General features: G+C 43.4%; 6 protein-coding genes and 1 pseudogene across 6 annotated transcripts; 4 read left to right on the top strand and 3 right to left on the bottom strand.

The window, feature by feature from the left end:
• The first annotated feature begins 154 nt into the window (after positions 1 to 154).
• Positions 155 to 4,461, top strand: LOC116215050 (glycine oxidase). Its single transcript, XM_031550612.1, has 9 exons — positions 155 to 578; positions 1,231 to 1,380; positions 1,507 to 1,721; positions 1,833 to 1,903; positions 2,847 to 3,009; positions 3,267 to 3,444; positions 3,574 to 3,732; positions 3,839 to 3,924; positions 4,114 to 4,461. The coding sequence occupies exons 1-9, from the start codon at positions 233 to 235 to the stop codon at positions 4,207 to 4,209; spliced, it is 1,464 nt and encodes a 487-aa protein (XP_031406472.1). The 5' UTR covers positions 155 to 232; the 3' UTR covers positions 4,210 to 4,461.
• On the bottom strand, positions 4,407 to 7,841 carry LOC116215047 (linoleate 9S-lipoxygenase 6-like). The gene is made up of 8 exons (XM_031550610.1): positions 7,585 to 7,841; positions 7,218 to 7,498; positions 6,892 to 7,132; positions 6,467 to 6,778; positions 6,296 to 6,381; positions 5,797 to 6,194; positions 5,350 to 5,613; positions 4,407 to 5,204 (listed from the first exon to the last, which is right to left on the bottom strand). The coding sequence occupies exons 1-8, from the start codon at positions 7,763 to 7,765 to the stop codon at positions 4,436 to 4,438; spliced, it is 2,532 nt and encodes an 843-aa protein (XP_031406470.1). The 5' UTR covers positions 7,766 to 7,841; the 3' UTR covers positions 4,407 to 4,435.
• A 2,216-nt stretch (positions 7,842 to 10,057) lies between these two features.
• On the top strand, positions 10,058 to 10,796 carry LOC116215052 (ferredoxin-2, mitochondrial). Its single transcript, XM_031550614.1, has one exon. The coding sequence runs from the start codon at positions 10,116 to 10,118 to the stop codon at positions 10,593 to 10,595; it is 480 nt and encodes a 159-aa protein (XP_031406474.1). The 5' UTR covers positions 10,058 to 10,115; the 3' UTR covers positions 10,596 to 10,796.
• A 408-nt stretch (positions 10,797 to 11,204) lies between these two features.
• LOC116215053 (calmodulin-like protein 3) lies at positions 11,205 to 13,565 on the top strand. The gene has a single exon (XM_031550616.1). It carries the CDS (start codon positions 12,934 to 12,936, stop codon positions 13,390 to 13,392), a length of 459 nt encoding a protein of 152 aa, XP_031406476.1. The 5' UTR covers positions 11,205 to 12,933; the 3' UTR covers positions 13,393 to 13,565.
• A 137-nt stretch (positions 13,566 to 13,702) lies between these two features.
• Positions 13,703 to 15,478, bottom strand: LOC116215051 (protein FAR1-RELATED SEQUENCE 5-like). Its single transcript, XM_031550613.1, has 4 exons — positions 15,326 to 15,478; positions 15,156 to 15,207; positions 14,535 to 14,983; positions 13,703 to 13,982 (listed from the first exon to the last, which is right to left on the bottom strand). Exons 1-4 carry the CDS (start codon positions 15,434 to 15,436, stop codon positions 13,788 to 13,790), a joined length of 807 nt encoding a protein of 268 aa, XP_031406473.1. The 5' UTR covers positions 15,437 to 15,478; the 3' UTR covers positions 13,703 to 13,787.
• A 1,771-nt stretch (positions 15,479 to 17,249) lies between these two features.
• On the bottom strand, positions 17,250 to 18,925 carry LOC116213534 (protein FAR1-RELATED SEQUENCE 12-like). The gene is made up of 3 exons (XM_031548525.1): positions 18,768 to 18,925; positions 17,611 to 18,026; positions 17,250 to 17,518 (listed from the first exon to the last, which is right to left on the bottom strand). Exons 1-3 carry the CDS (start codon positions 18,874 to 18,876, stop codon positions 17,315 to 17,317), a joined length of 729 nt encoding a protein of 242 aa, XP_031404385.1. The 5' UTR covers positions 18,877 to 18,925; the 3' UTR covers positions 17,250 to 17,314.
• A 1,882-nt stretch (positions 18,926 to 20,807) lies between these two features.
• LOC116213535 lies at positions 20,808 to 21,225 on the top strand (annotated as a pseudogene).
• Positions 21,226 to 21,238: the final 13 nt, after the last annotated feature.

Genomic DNA, 21,238 nt, shown 5'->3' with positions numbered 1-21,238 from the left:
AAGATCAGAACAATGCCATATTTCCTGTTGGGCCGACTCTGGGCCCGCAGTGTGACCCCTGAGCCTAACCTTGCGAGCCCGGCCCACCAAAGCCTGGTGGGACCCGCTCTGGTCTCTCACACACCCGGTTCATCGCTGGAGGTCAACGACAGGTTCTCCGAGTCCGTTCCCACCAGCAGCTGCATAGACTGAACTGAGCTGAGCTGAGGACTGAAGCAGAGACTGAGCATCAATGGCGGCAATCTCCCTCAGCTCCTCGTCCACGAATCCCAAGAAGGCCACGAACTACGGCGTCTACTCTCCGTGTGCTCGTCCCTTTCGTTTGGCCCTGAGGTCGAGCCTTTTCGGGTCGACGTTCCCGGGCACGTTGTCCGCCGAGAAGCCCCGGGTGTCCGGACCCAGACCCTTGTCCTCAACCCGGTTGAACGCAGTCTCGGCTTCTCATCACTCCTTCGATGTGGTGGTCGTCGGGGCCGGCATCATCGGGCTCAGCATCGCCCGGCAGTTGCTGCTCGAGTCGGACCTGTCCGTCGCGGTGATCGACAGGGCCGTCCCCTGTTCTGGAGCCACCGGTGCAGGTACTAGTTTTCGTCAGCTTTAACTTTCTCGTTCCTTTAAGCTACCACACCGTGCTCGGTATATTGGAAGCAGTTCATTGTGCTGATTTATTGAGCTCAAAGGGTCCGACAATGTCAATCTAGCGTTTGCCTATTTGGGTTTCTCCAACTAATTTCGCTTTTCGGGTTGATGTGAAATGCAAAAACTGATGATTCAGACTATGGATGAGCATTTCTCGATGTACATGAATTTTGTTATACTTTGTTGCTATAAAGCATATGTAGTATCGGAAAAGGATTGGAATCTGTTCCCAACGGAAAAATTCTACGCAGGAAACATTGCTCGTCCGGTAAAAAGTTCGAGTTTGGAGTGTTTGGTGTAGTAACAAAGGGTGGGTCATCGGAGTTTCAAAAGCTATGCACCGTCCATGCTTCAATTGTCACAGATTATGGGGCATTACTTTGTTTCCGATGATCAACTCTTTCTTAATATGTTCTTAATATGTTGCTTTGTCTTAGGTTTACAGTTGTAACTGTTAAGCCCTGAAATGATTGATAGGTGGCATAAAAAAATAGAATAGTGTACTTTTGCACCATCGTTTTTCTTCCCCCTGAAATTTGATTGGTTGTAGGATACCTTCACCTTCTGTTTGGCATTTTGAACCAAATCTAGGACAGGGCTATATATGGATGTCACATAAGACCCCGGGCTCGGATATCTGGGAGCTCGCAGTAAGGAGTCAAAAACTTTGGGAAACGTTGGCTAACAGTATAGAAGATCAAGGCTTGGACCCCCTAGACGTATTGGGTTGGATGAGGACAGGTAATACTTATTTATCCTTTTCGTATGCTCTTCTTCTTCCTACTTATATTCCTCTCAACTCTCAACTTAATATGCTTTGCTGACTGCATCGAGTAAAGTGACAACTTTTGCATGTCACACTTGCAGGAAGCCTGGTAGTTGGTGGAACACGTGAAGATACAGTCAAGTTAAAAGAGAGAGTGAAGCAACTTTCTGAAGCAGGGGTAAGAGCAGAATTCTTGTCCAGCAGAGAGTTGCGACAAGTGGAACCGGCGCTTCTTGTTCAAGAGGAAAGAGGTGCAGCTTTAGTTCCTGGTGATTCGCAGTTGGATGCTCAACGGACTGTTGCTTTCATCGAAAAGGTTGCTTCACTACATTTTACATATGTTAGCTATCAGCCAGCACTCGGTATCAGTATAATTTCTCATTCGGCTCATTTCCAAAGTATTTTCTGAATGATTTTTGATGCGTAGGGTAACAGAAAATTCCAATCCCAAGGCAGGTATGCAGAGTTTTATCATGATCCAGTGGTATCATTGTTAAGGTAATTTATGGTTCTTCTGTTACCCTGTAAGTTCTAGAGATGGAGAATTGGTGATGTGTGTGTGTGTGTGTGTGTGTGTATTTTTTGATATGTAAGTTTGCTCTTTATTGATAATACTGATCAAATGATAGTACAACACTCAGAGAACTGAGTAAACAGAATACATCCAGAAACAATCAGGACAATACAACTACTGAGGGATCCCCCGTATTTCAAGCAATCTTCTATGATGTACCGTCCTTATCTTCCTCTGCAGATTAGGCACTCCCAAAAGCCTTCCTCGAACAACATTCTTGATACTAGCAATGTTCTTCTGAGCTGAAGGAACCAGATCAGTATGTATCTCCTCATTCCTAACTTTCCACATCATATAAACATGAGCTTGCCAGGCCAATTTATATAGTAATGCAGGAAGTAACCTCCCCTTAACATGCTCCAATGCCCAGTTCACCTTCTCACTCTAGTTATCAACATCTCGAACTAAACCATTCATAACCAGAATCCTGCTCCACACTTCTCTTTTAGCACACCCCGAAAAACAAATGGTCTCTAGTTTCAATGGACGCAGAACAGATAACACAAGTGTTGCTAATGGCTCCCCTCCATTTACAAACTCTGTCCAATGTAGGCAATCTATTAAGAAAAGCCAGCCAAGTGATGAAACTATGTCTTGGAACACAAGGATGAAACCAGACAAACTTATACAATTCCACCTTCTCAGCCCTGTGCCTTTAAGCATTCCATGTACCAACAATAGAATACTTGCCTCTTTTGTCAGCAAGCCACATAATCTTGTCATCTCTGTTGCTATCCAAACTAACTTCAGTAGTAATAGCATGATAGATTGGCTGCATATGTCTGTGTTGACTCCTGCCAGAAGTGAAGAACTGGTGACGCGTTTGGTTTTATTCGTGCTTGAGGGTTAAATTCTCGAAATATGCAGAACTGGAGACAAAGGTGAAGTGAAAGCTGTTCAAACTTCTAAGAATACCTTGTATAGTAAGAAGGCAGTTGTTGTTGCAACGGGTTGCTGGAGTGGGTCTCTGATGCATAACCTGTTTCCGGAATCAGACATTTCAGTGGACATCCCTGTGAAGCCTCGAAAGGTTAGGATTATGATATCGGAACCTACTTTTCTGCTATAATGTAAAAACTTATTCGCCTAGAATGTAAAGACTTCTTCGAGTAAGCACCAATCTCATTAAAGCTAGTTTATCTTTCCCTTTTACTTCGTTACACGTTTGGTTGGACTACGTAAGTCCCTTGGGGAAGGGATTTGATAAGTGAAAGATAAAAGTGGACTTTGGCCCCTTATCCCCGTTTTACAATGTGAGTGTAATTTCCAGCTGATACCATATGATAGGGACACCTGCTTGTGCTGGAAAACTTTGACTCAGTTCAAGTAAATCACGGCCTAATGGAGTTTGGTTACATGAATCATCAAAGTCTATTGTCGGGTCCCACTTCAGCTGTTACCGATGAGCAAAAATTATCTGTTTCTATGACTGCTATAATGGACGCAACTGGGAATCTAGTTCTGGGTAAAGTTCAAATCCTTATCATTGTCTTCTGTACTTGTCCTACCGTGGAAGATTTTTGAATAGCTGGGAATATGTACAAACAGTACAAGTGCTTGCTTCTTCTGTTTCACCAATCAGCTGCATCTACAGGGAGCAGTCGTCAATTTGTTGGTTTTAACACTGAAGTCGATGAGACTATCATTGATTGCATCTGGAAGCGAGCTGGAGAGTTCTTCCCAAAATTGAGAGAAATAAGCTTGTCCGAAATTCGTGAGTGCAGAAAAGTGAGAGTGGGGTTGCGCCCTTACAGTAAGTCACGACCAGTTCCTTAATTGTGATTTTATTGAAGATAAGGATTTCGATGCTATTTTAAGCTGGACAATACAGCTCATGAAATTACTTGTAATGACCTCAGTGCCCGATGGGAGGCCAGTGATTGGGCAGGTGCCCTGTTCAAATGTTTTTGTGGCTGCTGGGCACGAAGGAAGTGGACTCTCTTTGGTACTTTCTTATCTCCTCCCCAGAAATATTAACCCAAAAATTTACTTCGCGACATTCTACTTCTGATCTAGGATGTCATAAATCATCTTCGACAAATATTGTCACTTTTCAGCATATAATGCTGATAGAACTGCTACATTAGAATTACAATATGATGAAGGGCCATTAATAATCTTATTTCGACTGCAGGCCCTGGGGACTGCTGAGATGGTTGCTGATATGGTCCTAGGGAACCCTTTAAAAGTCGATTCTGCACCTTTTGCTGTTAAAGGTCGATCTTGCTGATCAGTTGAGAGAAGAAAGGATATTGACGTACAAGTCCTTGAACATCTATGTTCTTAGTTGCTTGAGGCCCATGAAACGTCCGGCAATCTTTTGTTGCCTTTTGATAATGAGTTGGAAAAAGAATTGGTTATATTGTCGGGCAAGGTTTTTCTATCATTGTAATAATGCTTGTTCAATAAGGCGAAAATACCCTGTAAGATAAGCATTTGGTATTGCTGCTATCTCATCAAATAGATATGCTGTTTGGTATCCCTTTACCGGCATTTCCAGGTGCCCTTTCTGCATTTGAGGCATTCGGGTATAGAAGTTCGTACGGAATTTTGGCTGGTCCAAACCTGTTCTTAAGATTCGGATCTTTGTTCCTTTCCAAGATCCTTTCTTCTATCTGTCTTAGATTTCCATTAAAATTTGCAAACTTCTGTAGAATCACTCCATTATCAGTCCACTCCGGCAATGACCTCTGCCCCAAGTATACTTCATGCGATGTGTGCCGAGACAGGACTTCCATTAGTGCTACCATTAAGGTCATGTCGGATCTTCCTGGCAACAACTCGAGATAGTATCTATCGGTTTCTCTTAGGAACTGGCCAAACTCGAAAGTGCCTTCCTTTGGAACGAACCGTCTGCAGAGTCCTGGGCGGTTGGGAGGGAAGCCAGCGTATGTATACTGGCCAGAGGCTACCGAAGCATGAAGGGCCGAGGTGATCCATATGAGAGTAGTGATGGCCTCAATGAGTTCAGTAAGCGTCCTCATGTCGTACCACCATGTCTCGTCCTTCTTATCCCCGTGCCCCACGTTCCGAATCTCTGACCACCATGCTTGTAGCTCTTCATCGGATTGGACAGAGCTGTCGTCCCTGTAAAAGATGGAGCAGAAATCGGTTACCCATGTCTTGAGGGCGGTCCAGATTTCGAGCCCATCTGCAGCATAGGGATAGTCTTCGAAGAGAAGCTGGACTCCGGCAGGGCTACTCGGATCATCTATGGCCATTCCCCTGAAAATAAATGCACAAAACCGATTAGTTAACCTTAATAAACTAGGTAAAATTGAGTTATCATGTCAGATAGCACATGAGAAGTTAAACCTGAGGCATGTCGTCACATAATGTCATCGAATCGGGGAGAACAGGGAAGAGTTACCTCTTCAATAAGTCAGAAGGGAGGCCTTGTTCATCGAATCTCCATTCCTTGTACAACATTGAGGACAGCTCCATCGACACCTTCTTCGTGAACAGAATCGTCTCGAGCATCCCTCCAGAGTTCATGAGGATCAGCCGAGCCAGTGCATTGATGTGAATGGTGTCCTTGAAGTGTGGGTCTAGTAGTCGGTGTATTGGGTGCATCGCGCTCAACTGTCTTCTCGTGGCAATAATGAATGGCTCGACCACAGCATGAGTATGCAACCTTAAGATGTCAACAATACAAAACGTCTTCATTCCGGATAGAATATCTTTCATTGGATTGGGCTATTACAGGGATTGGAAACAAGAACCGTGTTCTGATACATATTCAGTGACCAGTTTTCCGGAGGGAACATCAGCTATGTGTAAATCAAGCAGATTATATAGTATTGGGATTGTGACTCACCAATGGCTGATTAGATGATGGTATGCGCAGTCGTTGGCTGAGACATGGGCCTTGGCAAGTTGCCACAGAGCCGCTTCCTGGTCTCCTCGACTACCAAGGGCGGGGAGAAACACCCTATTGAACTCCATGCCATAAGGGGTTCCCGGGAGGCTCAACTCGATTGCCACCGGCTTCAACGTGGAGTCTTCTCTAAGGAATAGCAATGTCCGGGACGCATAAGCTCGAACATCTTTCCTGTTTACTCTGTCCAGAAACGGCATGAGATGGTCGTGGTGATCGAGGATGAACATTCTCATCTGGAGCATGGCCTGCTCGGGTGTCAGTCCTTCGAGGTTGGGCTCTAGGTCTGCTTCCTCTATTGAACTTAGCGCTCCACTCCTGCTCAACGGAGGGAATTCCTGGAAAGATTTCGAGGAGAGCTGCTTGAGATTCTGATAGATCTTTCCATTGTTTGGATGCAGTGAGTAGAAGAGCTAAGAATCAGGATTTTGGAATGTACCTGCAAGCACTGAATTCGTACTGGATTTGCTCCGGCTAGCATTTGGCGTGCAAACTCCACATCGCTCTTCCAAGCCCACTCATCTTCTGAAGACGGGAATATTCACATCTCTCTTGGCATCATCCAAATCAGAAGAGGAACTTTATGACAAGATATCATCGGATCACTCACCTGCTATTATCTGAGGCAACGGGAATTTCGTGAGGCCCTGCTTTTTACGGTGCGAAGTCTTCTTTTTGGGCTGCTCATCTGATGCCGGTTTTCTATTCTCTTTCCTAGCGAACAATCCTCGTATCTCATCAAATGAGTCGAAACTATCTGAATCATCTCGGAGTAAGGACCTTGCTTCCGGCACAAGGAAATGAACTGCAGACTGAATTGAATTCGAGAGCAATGCTGGTAATTTCCTCGGGTTGAATTGCTCGTCAGGAGGAACGAATATGTTCAAGCTCATCATTCCTGGCTTGCTCTCATATGAAGGATCTGTTTACAAGAAAACATCAATTTTCCTGAAGCTTAACGGTCACGATCTTTTTCCTTAACCTACATGATTTCTGTTGGTTTGATGAAGCAGAACATGGAAGGAAACTCGATACCGTTCTCACTGGGAGGGCGGCCTGTCCGGAGCCTACGAGGATAGGGATATGATGCATTCCCGCCCAGGACAGGTCTTACATGTTCCTCTCCTCGGTCAGGATTCCCGAGATCGTTGTAGTAATCATAGTCGTATATCCGGTCCCACTCCTTTCGTTTTCCGGTTCCATCTCCTCTCAAGCAACTGAGTTCTTCCCTCCTCAGCTCTTCCAGAGCTTCCGGTGTTTGGTTCGGGAGATAACTCTATATCAGCGCACCAGAAAGCCATTAGTGAACCTGTTGACAATGATTGGGAAATTTTGTATTCATGTTCGGGTTTGAAATTTACCATGTTCGAGAAGAAAATTCTATCAGCATTGGTTTTCTTAACAGGATACACCCAAGAGTTGCAGTCAAAGTGGATAGTACGGCCACTCGGGACCTGGAAAGAAGCCGACTGGAGGAAGAACTTGTTCTTGTGTTTGTTATTGATAACAAGAGCGCCGGGAATCCCAAATTCTGTATCGACTCTGATCTTGACTCGGTATGTCACAGTTTTGAGCCCCTTATCTTTCTTGCTTCTCCCATGCTTGAGCCTCACTTCTTTGCTCAGCTTTCCTCGACTGGTTTCTGTCAATCAAATCGAGGAACACCAATGAGAAAAAAGTCGAATGCGATACCCCGATAAGGAAGCTCAACTTTCCTGATATACTTACTCGGGTCGAGCTCCGTGGCGCTGTATAGTCGGATGGAAGCCGATTTACCAGGCCCCGCTTGCCCGTGGCTTGCTAAGATGACAACTTCGCCATTGATAATGTGGGAATTAATGGACATAACAGTTCCGAGAACTATACTATCAGTGATTCTCCCCTGGACGGTTCTCAGATATTCTTGCATTTCCGACTTCTCGCTTGGTACCGGTTCGAGTTCCCAGTAGAAAACCAATACGATGATCAGCTCTCTTGGACTTGAGAGAAAGTTAAAAGGAGCAAAGAGTGCCCAGCCTGGGAAGAAACTCTTCAAGCAAGAAAGAGATATGCCAATTTCTTTTGGCTCTTTTGCATCCAATGCATTGCTTCTTCAAGGGTTTTTCTAGTGATTGTAATGCACTGCTTCCATTTTCGACCTTCTTTTATGATTGGTCCGTTACTCAGATATTACGATTAAGATCTGAATCTCGTTAAGATATCATATTCTAGGAATTATAGAATTTGTGCAAACACGCTAATACTGTCGAGAAACACGTACGTGAAGCCTTTCCCATGATAGGAGGCCCCGTTTTGACTGAACATTTTCCGGCAGGTCGGCGAGTGGCGACACTCCTTCGGAATCTATGGAGTAGATTTTACAAAGAATAAATGAAACATAAATCTCAAAACGATCAATTTATTAGTTGAGATTAATTTTGATTCGGGATCACCTATAGAGTGTAGTTTATTAATTGTCAAATTTCTTTTACGGTGAAAAAAATGGAGGGTTGGTTTAATGGCAGTCACACCTTCTCAGGCTTTCAGTGTCTACAAGGCATAACATCCCATCAAGGTGCTAGCGGTGAGCGGGCACGACTTACCTCGTGATTACGTGTTTGTGCCCATTGTGTTTTGGAAAGAAATTTAAAAACTACCAAAGATTGTAGTATAGTGATTCCAAACTTACTCTCAAATAGTTTGTTAATTCTATGATTCCAAGTTTAAATCCCCTCTATACATTTTTGTCAAAACATTTATTAGAAACGTGCTTTTTGCTTGGGCTTGGGAGATATCGGTTTCTATGAACTATACTAAACCTTTAGTGGTGCTACATTGAGGGGGCTAATGGTTCCACTGGTTGTTTAGTTCATCTGGCATATTTGCAGTTAAACACGAGAGTCCAAATATTGTGTAGTAGGGGGCGGCAATGTCAACATTATTGCTACTCGCCATAAAAAAAAATTAAAATATGTTTTTTTTTGGGAAAAAAACAAGAAGTAAACGATGCCGTTTGGCTTGGTAGGCTGCAGCTCGAGCTGATAGTGGACCTTCATTATCGATTCTCTGTCCTCCTTAGTTCTCACAAGAGATCCGAGTCCCAATGGCCATTTTAACGCTGTCGTCGCAACTCCACTGCCTCCCTTATTGGGCCATCCTCCTCCACTCATCCGCCACCCTCTCCTTCCCTGCCCCCCTTCGACGGCTCCAAGAAGGTCTTCGATCGCGTCGTCAAGCTCTTTGCGATCGACCTTGATGGGAAGAAGCGCGAGGTCATCGGCCTCTTCGGCCAGACTCTCCTCGAGGCCCTCACCAACTATGGCCTCATCGACGACACTTTCCATTGCCTCGAGGAGATCGAAGCCTGCTCGGACGAGTGTGAGATCAACATCGCCCAGGTTACATCAATTTGGTTCGTGACTTTCGTAGGTTATGTCAATAAGATTCCTGACTTATTTTTTGCATAAATTTGGTCCTTGAGTTTGTTGATTTGTATCAATTTGATACATTGTTTAGATCCTTACTTTTTTTTTCATTATCTTTTTTCTTTCACTTTATAACAACAAATTAAGAAAAAAGCAGTGGGGGCCGATAGAGGCTCTCTCATCGCGCGACCTCACCTTGAGGGAAGGTTATCGAAGGGTCCAGTACCCAACGAGTAAGCTGCCGGAGAAGCATACCCCACCGAAGCTCTCCCCTCTATTCCTACTATTTTCCCTCTATTTTAAAAAATAAAGGGAACAAGGGCAAGCTCCGGTGGGGGCTACCTTCAGTTTTTTTTAAAAGACGACGAAACGACGTCATTTTGAGTGGTAGACTCAATACGACGTCAGTTCAACTCTTTTTAAAACGATAAAACGACGTCGTTTTGGGTCAATTCCTCTAAATAACGCCATTTTGTCGTCTTTCTAAAGCCTCGTTTTCATTTTTCTTAATTTTTGTTTCTATCAGACAAGAATATAGGAATTTTTTTTAAAAAAGACCTAAACTATGTGACATGCTCAAAAGTTAACGTCATATCTAATATCATGATAATGGAAGGATATGATTAATGTACCAAAAGAAGCTCTTTATATATTTTGTGTAAAAAAGGACACAATTGATGTAATTACCAAATTGATGTAATTGATGTACAGTGACCAAATTGCCTATTTACTCCTTTTCTTTTGGTAAAAACACAAGAAGTAAACGATGCCGTTTGGCTTGGAAGGCTGCAGCTCGAGCTGATATTCATTGTCGATTCACCGTCCTCCTCAGTTCTCACAGGAGATCCGAGTCCAATGGCCATCTCAACCCTACAGAGGCTGTCGTCGCAGATCCACCGTCTCCCTTCCCGGGCCATCCTCCTCCGTTCATCCACCACCCTCTCCTCCCCCACCCCCTCCGGTGGCTCCAAGAAGGTCTCCGATCGCGTCGTCAAGCTCTTCGCGATCGACCTCGACGGGAAGAAGCGCGAGGTCATCGGCCTCTCCGGCCAGACTCTCCTCAAGGCCCTCACCAACTGCGGCCTCATCGACCCCGCCTCCCACCGCCTCGAGGAGATCGAAGCCTGCTCCGCCGAGTGTGAGGTCAACATCGCCCAGGAATGGTTCAATAGGCTGCCCCCGAGGTCCTATGACGAGGAGTACGTCCTCAAGCGCAACTCCAGGGCTAGGGTCCTGAACAAGCACTCCCGGCTAGGTTGCCAGGTCGTCCTCACCCCCGACCTCCAAGGTATGGTCGTCGCCGTCCCTGAACCCAAGCCTTGGGATATCCCGTAAATTAGGGTTCCTCCTGTGAGACCTGGTAGTAATTCTGAGTGACTTTCATGCTCTTTAGCAGAAATAAATCGCACATCTTTTCCTGCCCTGAATTGGATTCTGTTGCATTTCCTGTTGCTTCGTGATTGGGACGGTGGTGTTGTCAGAAGGTTGTTGATGAATCTAAACACTGCTATATCTAAATTTTGGCTCAATTAAGCACTTTTCGACTGTTGATTGATCGGAGTCGTCCTACATTTCTTACATGTTTCCACTGCAATCGAACTCAAAATTGATGAATGATTGGAATGTGAATGCTTTGTGCTTTATATGCGTAATGCTGCTCTTAGATTACGCCGAGAAATTGCTGGGGCAATGGGATTTATTCAAGTTCAAAAATGCTTTGGGTCGAGCCTTGTAGAGTCAGGATTGTTGAACCCTTCTCGAATGCCATAATTTTTATAGACAAATAATGTCAGCTGCTTTTATTCATGTAGAATGCAGTTCTTTGAGTTATCACAAGATCCAAAACTGCGCAGGAAATATCAGTTTGTCGTGTGCCATTCTTCGATGTTCTTAAACTACTATGAAGTTTGATGATATCGTGCTTATATTGTTATATAAAGGCTTTGTTGGGAGGGAGGGTTTGGGGGGAGGGTTCGGAGTGAGAGTTGCAATTCCTCTAATCCTTCAATTCAAGTTGGGATTATGTTGGCTTCAATTGGAGATAAAGGGATTTGTCTTTCAACTTTCCCCATTTCAATGTCCCAATTAGGAGGAACAACACTGTCCCTCTGCGTCCCTCCATCGGAACATCGGGGAATTGTGCACCTCAATGCATCTTCTTTCACTTCAAATTGGTTTCTTGTGTGCAAATTTATGACAGAAAGATAATAATTTTCTGCTTTGAACTTATTATTTGATAAACTTTGTGCTAGAAGCTCTTCTTGCCGTCCAGGTTGACAAAGGAGATTGTAAAGCCCGTTCTTATGTAATAGTTAGGTAATCATTTAAGTAATACGAACTTCCTTAAGTTTGTCTATGTAGTTTGTCCTTAGAGTAGCGAATATAGACTGATGATAAATGTATTATTGTGTTAAGCTTCTGCAAACCATTTTAGTGAATCCATTAGTGATATTCTTCTGACTGATCGAATTTCCATTTTATGATATTGCATGATGAATCCATAGGGACGATTTCTGGTGAATATTTCATTTGGATTCTTTGCTTGGTCTTGAGAACTGTGTTTTAATACCCAGTGAATGGTCCTTTCTATTAGTATGATAATCGCGCAACAATAAGAAGCTGGTAGAGTGCTTCATTGCATAACCGCGTGCAGTTCTGAACTGATGTTTTGGTCGTGTTTCTGATTTGCATTTATTAAAGGCAAATCTTGTTCTTGAGATGTCCATCAGTATTCAGTGTGTGGTTTGTTCCTGGAGCTTGAACTATGCTGTTGAACTAAAATCAAATTTTTATGTCGAGATTGGATGGCCGTTGGCGATAGGGTCTGTGGATTAAATTTTCGAGGGTGGGCGATCCTTTCCAGAATGGACTTCTTCAAGGGCTTAAATCCTCTGTCCCCATTTTCTAGCCCCGTAAATCTTATGAATATATATCGACACCGTATCGGAAGACTTTCTTGTCCATCCCCTTCATAGCCGAAACAATATGAGCAGAAAAAACAACGTGGGAAGCAAGCAACTGATGATAAAATTCCAATCTCTCAGCATAAAATTAGTACTGAAGCTAGAATCCATACGATCATCTAATACAAAGAACCCATGTCAAGATCCATGATATGCCAGTCGACTCGAGGATAGTCCAAACTCCGGTGAGAGAGACAAGCTCTAAACTCCAGTTGCGTGATTATAAATCGAAGAACCCGAGATTAACAAATTAACAAGATAAATGCAAGCTCTAGCCTCCGACTAAATGGTAACTTAAAAAAACCTATTCCTCCTCTAAATATAAACAAGGGACTAGAAAAGAGCCAAAAAAAAAAAAGAAAAAAGAAAAGAGAAACAATCAACAACGTTGTTGTTGGCTATCTTAAGCCATTAAACGAACCGTATTTGGTGGGCTATCATCCGCTTCCCACTCCTCAACTATTAAACTTGAAAATTCCTTCTTTCCCACCATCCAATTCCTCCTTTCTAATTCCTCTCATCCGCATTTCAAAGAACAACACGAGAAGAATCACAAAATAGAAGAAAGAAAGGAAGAATTTCTCCTCTTCTTCTCCCCCGAATCGACTTCAAAGATCGTCCGCTTCGTTCGGTTAAGTTCCTCCCAAGGCAAAAAGCAGGGAAAAGGATATCACATCGTCCGAGGAGACTTGTGATTGTTGTTTGTGGATATGGATCCGGCCGAGTTGCGGCGGGTGTTTCAGATGTTCGATAGGAATGGGGACGGGCGGATCACAAGGAAGGAGCTGAGCGACTCGTTGCAAAACCTCGGGATCCATATCCCCGACAAGGACCTGGCGCAGATGATTGAGAAGATCGATGTGAACAAGGACGGGTACGTTGACATAGACGAGTTTGGGGCACTGTACCAGACGATAATGGATGAGCGGGATGAGGAGGAGGACATGAGGGAGGCCTTCAACGTGTTCGACCAGAACGGCGACGGTTTCATCACCGTGGAGGAGCTGCGGTCGGTCCTTGCCTCACTTGGGCTGAAGCAAGGGAGGACCATCGAGGACTGCAAGAAGATGATAAAGAAGGTCGACGTCGACGGCGACGGGATGGTGAACTTCAGGGAGTTCAAGCAGATGATGAAGGGGGGAGGGTTTGCTGCTTTAGGATCAAGTTGATGATGATGCATTATGCATCATGCATCATGCTGATAATGACATATGGATATGATGATGATGATGATGATGATGATTACATGTATAGGGTCAATGTAATTAATCATTGATAGGGTTTATACATACATTGGGAAATGGAGGAACGACATGATGATGATGTCGAAGATGGGGCATTTTGAGAATTGAGAGAGTTTGGGGTTCCCTTTGTAACGGTCTTTTGCCCGTTTCGCAGAGAAAGGGAGCTTCTCTCTTCCTCCCTCTCTCTAATAGCCTTTTGATAGTTTCTCATATTTGCTGAAACTGAAAAGGGTCATTTGTCACAATTCCTCCCTTCAAGAGTTTCATTTCGAAGCATTTTCGATATAAAACTCGATTGATTGTATGGTTAAGAACGCACGTTATTTGCAGCGTTGAGTTTCTGATTCAAATTTCCTTATTTTCTCTACAATGATTTGAACCTTCAAAGAGAGTTCACCGTTTTGCTGCTCTACACCACTTGCGAATCTAAGTAACTTTTGCCGGTAAGCCTCGCATAGTTGGTTTTGGCGCTCTATCTCCGACTTGAGCTCTTCGATTTTCTTATCTTTGTCACCCTGCAAAACAATGGAGAAGTCATAGACCAATGCAGTAGAACAGAATCGGAAACAGAGAGTTCTTCTAATACTCTTTGTTCTCTAAAACTTATTTTCGACATCTTTCAGAATAATCTATTTCAACTGTTTTTCATCACAAAGCATCTGGAAATGTGTTTCCAAAGTACTTCAGAACCCGAAACAAAAATTCCATAGCGATTTTTCAGGAACTGTTTCAAGATCAGCACCTAGCAACTTATCAATGTGTTTTTTGGCCTCTAACATCCGAAAGCTGTTCCAGAAACCATTTGCGAAACCCGCCTAAGTTTTTTTGTCTATTTTTATGTTGATAATTTGCGAGGGAAAAGGATCCCATCACCCACATCACTAGTGTCTCTCCTAAGTATAAATTTGATAATGATTGTAAAAGTGTTGTAGAATATGGGTGAAATAAAAGATGCACTGACCACGATACTACGAGTTACGCAAAATGAAAGCAGCAGAAAGACAATTACCGAAATCCAGCAAAAGGCAGGACGAAACCGATATCAAGGGCATTGAAACAAAACTCACCACAGGCGTCGTGCTAAATCCGTTTGTGGAGGCGAGCAAAGGATGATAGTGTTCCTTCACGAATCTCGCAACCATCCACATCTCGACTCCCCTCTTCTCGGCCCTTTCCCTCTTCACGAGAATAGCAGCATTGCAACCTTCCCGGAAGCTGGCCCCTCGGTTCCTCTTCTTGTTCTCTACTCCGTCACTGCCCCTACGACCAGGTCGTTTGAAACCTTCCTTGTTGCACCCCAGCCGAAGTGAAAGAGTTCTACCGTCAGTGCTCGATCTCTGTCGGTCCAGGACTCGAACAGCGAAGCCCGCCCGCCTCGCATATTCCGTATAAAATTTCCGGGCGGCATCTTCCGATTCAAATACCATGCCAACACAAGGCTCCCAAACGTCGCCTTCTCCCGGTTCGATCTTCTGCTCTTCAGCAACGGTCTCCATGGCTTCTTCGTTCAAATCCACTGCCACCACGACCGATCACGGCGCATTACAATAACCGAAAAAGGGATCATTTTTCGAGCTTATTGACTAGCTTACGACTCTACAGCAATCGATTTCGAAGATCATCAAACTCAGTAATCCCCAAACAAGATGAACCCAACCCGGAAGGCAAAAATCACAAATTTTGCTAACCCGAAACAAGCGACGGCCAATCAAACGACAAGCACTTGGATTCCGCATTCAGCTAGAGCAAAGAAAGAAGAAGATTAGGAGGAAATTTGCAGTCCTCGAGACGAGCTAAAATGGGAGAATCAGAGCATCAGGGTACTGAAATTCGAAGGGATTAGGGCTCAGAAACTCACTCGAGGAAGGAACTTTATTGCATCCAGGCTACGAGAGCGGAGACGTACGGCAGAGACAGTCCCGGTACCAGAAATTTCAGCTATGAGCTCAGGTACTACTTGATGATGCATCTGTCAATTTTTCCATGGCCGAAAGTAAATAGTTGACACATACGACTTACAAATAATATATCTTATAGATAGATAGATAGATATTAAAGAAAATATTTATTCAAAATTATATATTTGATCAAATAAACATAATGGGCATTATAAATTGAAAAAATTACGCCATATATCTTAAAATTTATAATTGAAAAAAATTATATATTTAGTTTTAAATATATCCCGCCGTAAAAGTCCTATTCATTTTTTACGGAAATGCTGACGTGACGCGATGACGACGTTGACGTGGAGAGTGTGTAGGTTTTGATATGAGGAAAAAAATTACACTATGCTTCATAACCTTTTTGTTACTTCTCAATTTTATCATAACCTTTTAATACTTTTTCAATATTATCCCAACAAGTTGGGATAAATTTGAGAAATTATGAAAAGATTGGAATAAAATTGAGAAAAATAAAAAGATCAGGATAAAATTGAGAAAATATTTAAATGTTTGGATATATTGTGTAATTTTTTTTTATATTGGGACTCACACGCTCTTCATACCAGCGTCGTTAAGCAATTAACGCGCCACGTCAATATTTTCTTAAAAAATGGACGGAGCATTTACAACGAGATAAATTTGATACCAAACTATTAATGTTATGATATTTTAGGAAAAAAATCGACTCTAAAATAAAGTTAAGATAATCTGTAAAGATTATGATACATGGTGTTATTTTCTCTTATAAATTTTATATGAGTAAGATTATGAATATGAGTTATTATTAGGTTGTCAAAAAGTTATATTGAATGAAATGATTATGGAAACAAAAATAACTTTCCATGTCTTGTTCATAAAGCATTTGGCGCATCAAACTTGAAAATGTCACCTTCTCGAAAGTATTATTTTCTATCATCGAAATTAGTTTAATTTTTTTTAAAATATTTATTTATATATAATTACATACAGATAATGAAAACGAATAATCAAACACCAAGAGATCGTGGAGGTTGCTTCATTTGCGTTGCGTCCGAAGTGATAATTTTTTTTTCCCCTTCATTAAAGCTTGGTTTCGGGTTTCGGCTCCCATGCCCGACTTCGGATCACATCAATCCCATATCCGAAAAGAGGTTTAACACCCGTTGTTATTCGGTAGTCCCTTCACAATACAACTACGGCATAAGGAGGGTTGTGCATTTTTCCGTAGCAATGATGTGCAATTATGGCATGTATCCCCATTGTCATTATCTTACTGTATAGTTCGTTCGACGTAAAATTTTTCATTCGTCTCAATCGACTAATCTGTAGTTCCAAAACTGGTGCCTAAAGCAATTCATTGCTTATTATCGCCGCTCGGGTCACTCGACTCCTGACTGAATGTCATGACTACTTTGCACTTTTATGTTATGCACGTTATGTCAAGAAAACAACCCCTTGGCCGTGAACGTCGCAACTGCTACTGTGCATCGTCCTGGAAAGCTGAATTAGGCTCGACGGTCATTTGTATTGCTGGAAGCCCATATGACCAACTGGAAAGTTGTGTTGGATGGAACTAAAACAATAGACGGGAGACGATATCAGGCATCGACTTCGCGAGGCTCATGGTATTGTGTGTTGGCTAGTCACAGCCAGGACAGGCCCAGTCGGGGTCAATCTAGCCCCCGAAGATGCAAGATCTCTCCGAGTCGAGTTCAGCTCGATAGATGTAGTTTGACACGCTTTCCAAAAACTTACTGCACAGCTCGAACGCTTTCCAAAGACTTACTGCACAGCTAGCTTATTAAAACTATTGCTAGGGACTTACTGAAAATGTGAATGATTAATTGGGAGCTATCATTGGACAGATAATTGAGATTCGCACATTTTATGCAAAAATGGCATATCAATTGAATGGTACGGAGCTACCTGTGGCGGGAATGCATCAGCATTTCCGATTCAAGTTTCCTTATATTCTCGACAACAACTAGAACTTTCAAAGATAGTTCCTCATTTTGTTGCTCTACATTGTTCAGGAAACTAAGCAACTGTTCTCTATAACCCTCACATAATCGGTCCTGGTGCTCGATCTCTGATCTTAGCTCTTCGATTCTCTTATCCTTGTCCCCCTGCAACATTCCAAACATAAAATAACCGCATAAGAGCAGCAAATTCAAATCCTTTACATGGCAAATTTAGACCAGGTGCGATTTAAACTCACCGTCATGCCGAATCCATTTGTTGCGGCAGCCAAAGGATGGTTATGATCTTTGACGAATCTTGTGACGACCCACTTCCCAGACCTCTCCATCTTCACCAGAATCGTAGCATTACAGCCTTCCCGTGCGCTGGGCCGAGGCTTCTTCTCGGATCCATTAGCTCCCCTTTGATTCAGCGAGAAACCTTGCTTGTTGCATCCAAACCGACGGGCTAGAGTTCTACCGTCGAGGCCAGATCGGCGGCGTTGCATGACACGGACAACGAATCCTGTGCGCTTCGCATACTCTAGGTAGAACTCTCGGGCAGCATCTTCTGAATCAAATTCCATTCCAACGTAAGGTTCCAAAGCTGTTTCTTCATCTGGTTCGACTTTCTGCTCTTTAGCAGGGGCTTCCATCAGCTCCCCATCCACCTCCACTGCCACACAAAATATCAGATCAGCACATACAAAGAACGACAAGCAGCAGGCTCTCCCGATTTTTCAGTAATCTCTCCATAGCACAGATGCTAAGCAACACATGAATAAGACGATATATAGACTCTGGATTCACAATCCATATACTAACACGCTTTAGTCTAACAACAATCAGCTCAATCACGAAATGCCCATCATCGACTGATCCATTAGACAAACAGCTAACACAGCACATGGTGAATCTATAAACCAAATTGATCCTGGGATTGCCTAAAACTTCAACACCGAACATCTAAATATCGATCCATCAGATAACAAAGATCCCCCACAGTCATCACAAGCAAGAAACTTATCCAATCAACCGATACCGTGAACCGCAGAATTGATAAACAACTAATCCTCGAACCAAAACCACGAATTACCGCTTTAAATCCCATTAATAATCCAAATTATGAGACCGGAAACAGCTGCCCATTATACTTCAGTCGTGTAATTCCATGCTAAGCTAGGGCAAATCTTCACTTAAATCGCCCTGCTCCCGAAAGACAAAATCTCTAACTCAGAGTACGGGACGCCCATTTCAATTGCTCAATCCGCATTGGTGAAGGCGAAGAAGCAAGAAGAAGCCGAAAAATCTTCGGCCGTCATGCAACCTTCCGGCCTCTAAGACACCTTGAAATGGAAGATTTAGAGCAGAAAAAAAATGGCGAATTCAAAGGGAATAGGGAATCGGGAAAACTCACTCAGAGTCGAAGTCTCCGATTCATCCTCCCGAAGCGATTTCCTCACAGCAGCGGGATTGGATTCGAAGCGCCGGAAATTGAAATCGGCCAAATGATTTTCGCCGCTCATTTGGCAGCTTGAATTGTTAATGCCATGGCGGCGAGCAGGACTTCTCCGGTCAGAGGAAGTCAAGTCTACATCGCGAGTCAAGAACCGGAAATTTCAACTTGCCCCCTGATGTACCAAATGATTTTAATTTGCTCTTAAACTTTTAATTGATTTTCAAATAGCCCCTTACGATATCCCTTTATATGTTTCATTTTTCTCCTTTCTGCTTTCAATTTGATTAAGGCTGAAGTAGTAGCCTCAGTCCAGTGTATGTATCTTCCAAGTCCTTCCTCTGCAAAATTGATCTCGTGGTGCTAATAGGACACGTACTGGTTCGTACAAAGAAACCGACATAACTGAATATGGCAAATTTCACTAAATATAAATGTGACAGACGGCGACTTGATAGAGAAATTTCTGATTTGAACTACATACAGGCAATCAAAGCCTGCAATACATTGATTCCAATGATAACTACATTCTCGATTGAAGCTGGGGATGGAGACTGCTGGCGTTAGCCGAGATATCCATGGACAATGTCGAACAAGAAGGTAATGAAACCAAAGAAAACTGACGCGTACAACATGGAAACAGCGGGAAGGGAGTACTCGTTCACAGTCCCACAGTAGAGCAGCCCCAACCTTAATTCAACCACATAACCATAGAAATCATCAGACAAGCACCACCCAAGACGGACCTGATCCCTGACCCGATCAACCTGAGGTTCAGCACGCTCTTTTCCACCTTAGCGATCATGGGTCATCTGCATACTTGCTGTTGATCAGGTTGAGGTGGATCTTAAGGCCTTGAATCACCAGCGTGGAGCAGAGGAAGAAGCTAAAGGAGATGGCCTTGAACATCACGAGCCTCTTGGTGACCTCAGGCCCTAAATAATAGGTGGACGAGTGGAGGGAGGAGTTCGAACTAAATGAGATCCTGAGGAAGACGCAGCTGGTGAAGAGGTTGTCCACATTCAAAATCGCGTCTAGCGCTGTCACCTGCACGGTAGTTTGAATCTTCTTCTCATTGATTCTGCAAAGAAAATCTAGACAATAGTGAGGATTAAGAATAGAGAAGAGTGGAACCTTTTCCCGTAAAATTTCTCCTTCTTATTTTCACTTTAGTTAACAAATTATTGATACTTAATAAAACCCTACAAATGGTTAGTTAGAACTTAGAAGCCACAGTTCTGACATCAAAAATTGAAAATGGACGCTGAATCTAAATGAATTTGGCAAAAAAATGAGAAGGAAAGTCTCTAGTTTATAGGGATGTACTTGTCGGCAACTCTTTGTTTCAATGGAAACTCGTTCCCTCCCTCTGATTTTAGCAAGTCATTACTCTTTAAGAAGCTCCCTTAGTACGTGATCATGAACCACAGACTGGGGAGTTGCAGAATCATGACTCATATCAAGTCAGATCATTGCCTCATCAGACCCCAAAGTAGAATGCTACTAGTGCTTTTGCAAGTTCCGATTTGCCTACACCAGTGGGACAAGAAAATATCAAACTGGCAGTGGGTCGATTGGGATTCTTCAGTCCAACACGAGCTCTACGGATAGCATGGCTAATGGCTTTGACCGCCTCATCATGTCCAATAACCCGCTTGTGTGTCTCTTCCACCTTTAAGAAGCTCCCTTTGTTGGTCCTGTTGTGACAGAAATAAACATACAGCACAGTGTCTCCTCTTTGGGCTGGCATTCTGTTGAGAAGGTGTCATGACGAGTCGGATCGTCTCCACGAGGTGGAAGAGATCCTACAAAAAGGGGTTATTGGACAGGACAAGGCGGTCAAAGCCATTAGCCGTGCTATCTGTAGAGCTCGTGTTGGACTCAAGAATCCCAATCAACCCATTGCCAGTTTCATCTTTTTCTGATCCCACTGGTGTAGGGAAATAGGAACTTGCAAAAGCACTAGCAGCATTTTGCTCTGGGTCAGATGAGAGGCAATAATCCGACTTGATAAAGAGTTTGGTTACGAAAGAATTGAAGCAGTATTTTAGGCCGGAGCTCCTCAATAGATTGGATGAAATGATTGTGTTCCAGCAGATCACAAAGCTGGAAGCTAAGGAAATTGCCGATATCATGCTGAAGGTGGTGCTCGAGAGGTCGAAGGGAAGTATATTGAGCTTCAAGTGACGGAGATATCCGGGGCAAGACCGTTCAGAAGAGCAACAATGAGGCTATTGGAGGATAGCATGGCCGAGGAGATGCTGGTGAGAGAGATCAAGGAGGGCGACTCGGTTATTGTGGATGTTGACTCCAATGGAAATGTGACCGTGCTCAATGGCAGTAGCGGAGCTCCCAAGCCTCTCCCTGAGCCGAAATGTGTGTAGTGAGAAAGAGCAATTCAAGCGAGGGTTAGGCCAGCTGCCTCCCTTTTG

This window comes from Punica granatum, chromosome 7, assembly GCF_007655135.1.
Source record: "Punica granatum isolate Tunisia-2019 chromosome 7, ASM765513v2, whole genome shotgun sequence".
NCBI classification, from domain to species: Eukaryota; Viridiplantae; Streptophyta; class Magnoliopsida; order Myrtales; family Lythraceae; genus Punica; species Punica granatum.
Note: the sequence above shows the minus strand (reverse complement) of the source record. Positions and strands in the feature narration are given on the sequence as shown.

Bases quoted from the DNA above. Each gene is read 5' to 3' on its own strand.
- LOC116215050 (XM_031550612.1), top strand. From the start codon at position 233: ATGGCGGCAATCTCCCTCAGCTCCTCGTCCACGAATCCCAAGAAGGCC. The intron at 1,722-1,832 runs GTTGCTTCACTA...TTTGATGCGTAG, and splicing joins CTGTTGCTTTCATCGAAAAG to GGTAACAGAAAATTCCAATC. The intron at 3,445-3,573 runs GTAAAGTTCAAA...CTGCATCTACAG, and splicing joins AACTGGGAATCTAGTTCTGG to GGAGCAGTCGTCAATTTGTT.
- LOC116215047 (XM_031550610.1), bottom strand. From the start codon at position 7,765: ATGCAAGAATATCTGAGAACCGTCCAGGGGAGAATCACTGATAGTATA. The intron at 7,133-7,217 runs GTAAATTTCAAA...GCGCTGATATAG, and splicing joins GAATTTTCTTCTCGAACATG to AGTTATCTCCCGAACCAAAC. The intron at 5,205-5,349 runs GTAACTCTTCCC...ATTTATTTTCAG, and splicing joins CCTTCTGACTTATTGAAGAG to GGGAATGGCCATAGATGATC.
- LOC116215052 (XM_031550614.1), top strand. From the start codon at position 10,116: ATGGCCATCTCAACCCTACAGAGGCTGTCGTCGCAGATCCACCGTCTC.
- LOC116215053 (XM_031550616.1), top strand. From the start codon at position 12,934: ATGGATCCGGCCGAGTTGCGGCGGGTGTTTCAGATGTTCGATAGGAAT.
- LOC116215051 (XM_031550613.1), bottom strand. From the start codon at position 15,436: ATGCATCATCAAGTAGTACCTGAGCTCATAGCTGAAATTTCTGGTACC. The intron at 14,984-15,155 runs GTTAGCAAAATT...TCGTGGTGGCAG, and splicing joins TTGGCCGTCGCTTGTTTCGG to TGGATTTGAACGAAGAAGCC. The intron at 13,983-14,534 runs GTGAGTTTTGTT...ATTGTTTTGCAG, and splicing joins GATTTAGCACGACGCCTGTG to GGTGACAAAGATAAGAAAAT.
- LOC116213534 (XM_031548525.1), bottom strand. From the start codon at position 18,876: ATGAGCGGCGAAAATCATTTGGCCGATTTCAATTTCCGGCGCTTCGAA. The intron at 18,027-18,767 runs GTGAGTTTTCCC...TTTGTGTGGCAG, and splicing joins ATCGGAGACTTCGACTCTGA to TGGAGGTGGATGGGGAGCTG. The intron at 17,519-17,610 runs GTGAGTTTAAAT...GGAATGTTGCAG, and splicing joins CAAATGGATTCGGCATGACG to GGGGACAAGGATAAGAGAAT.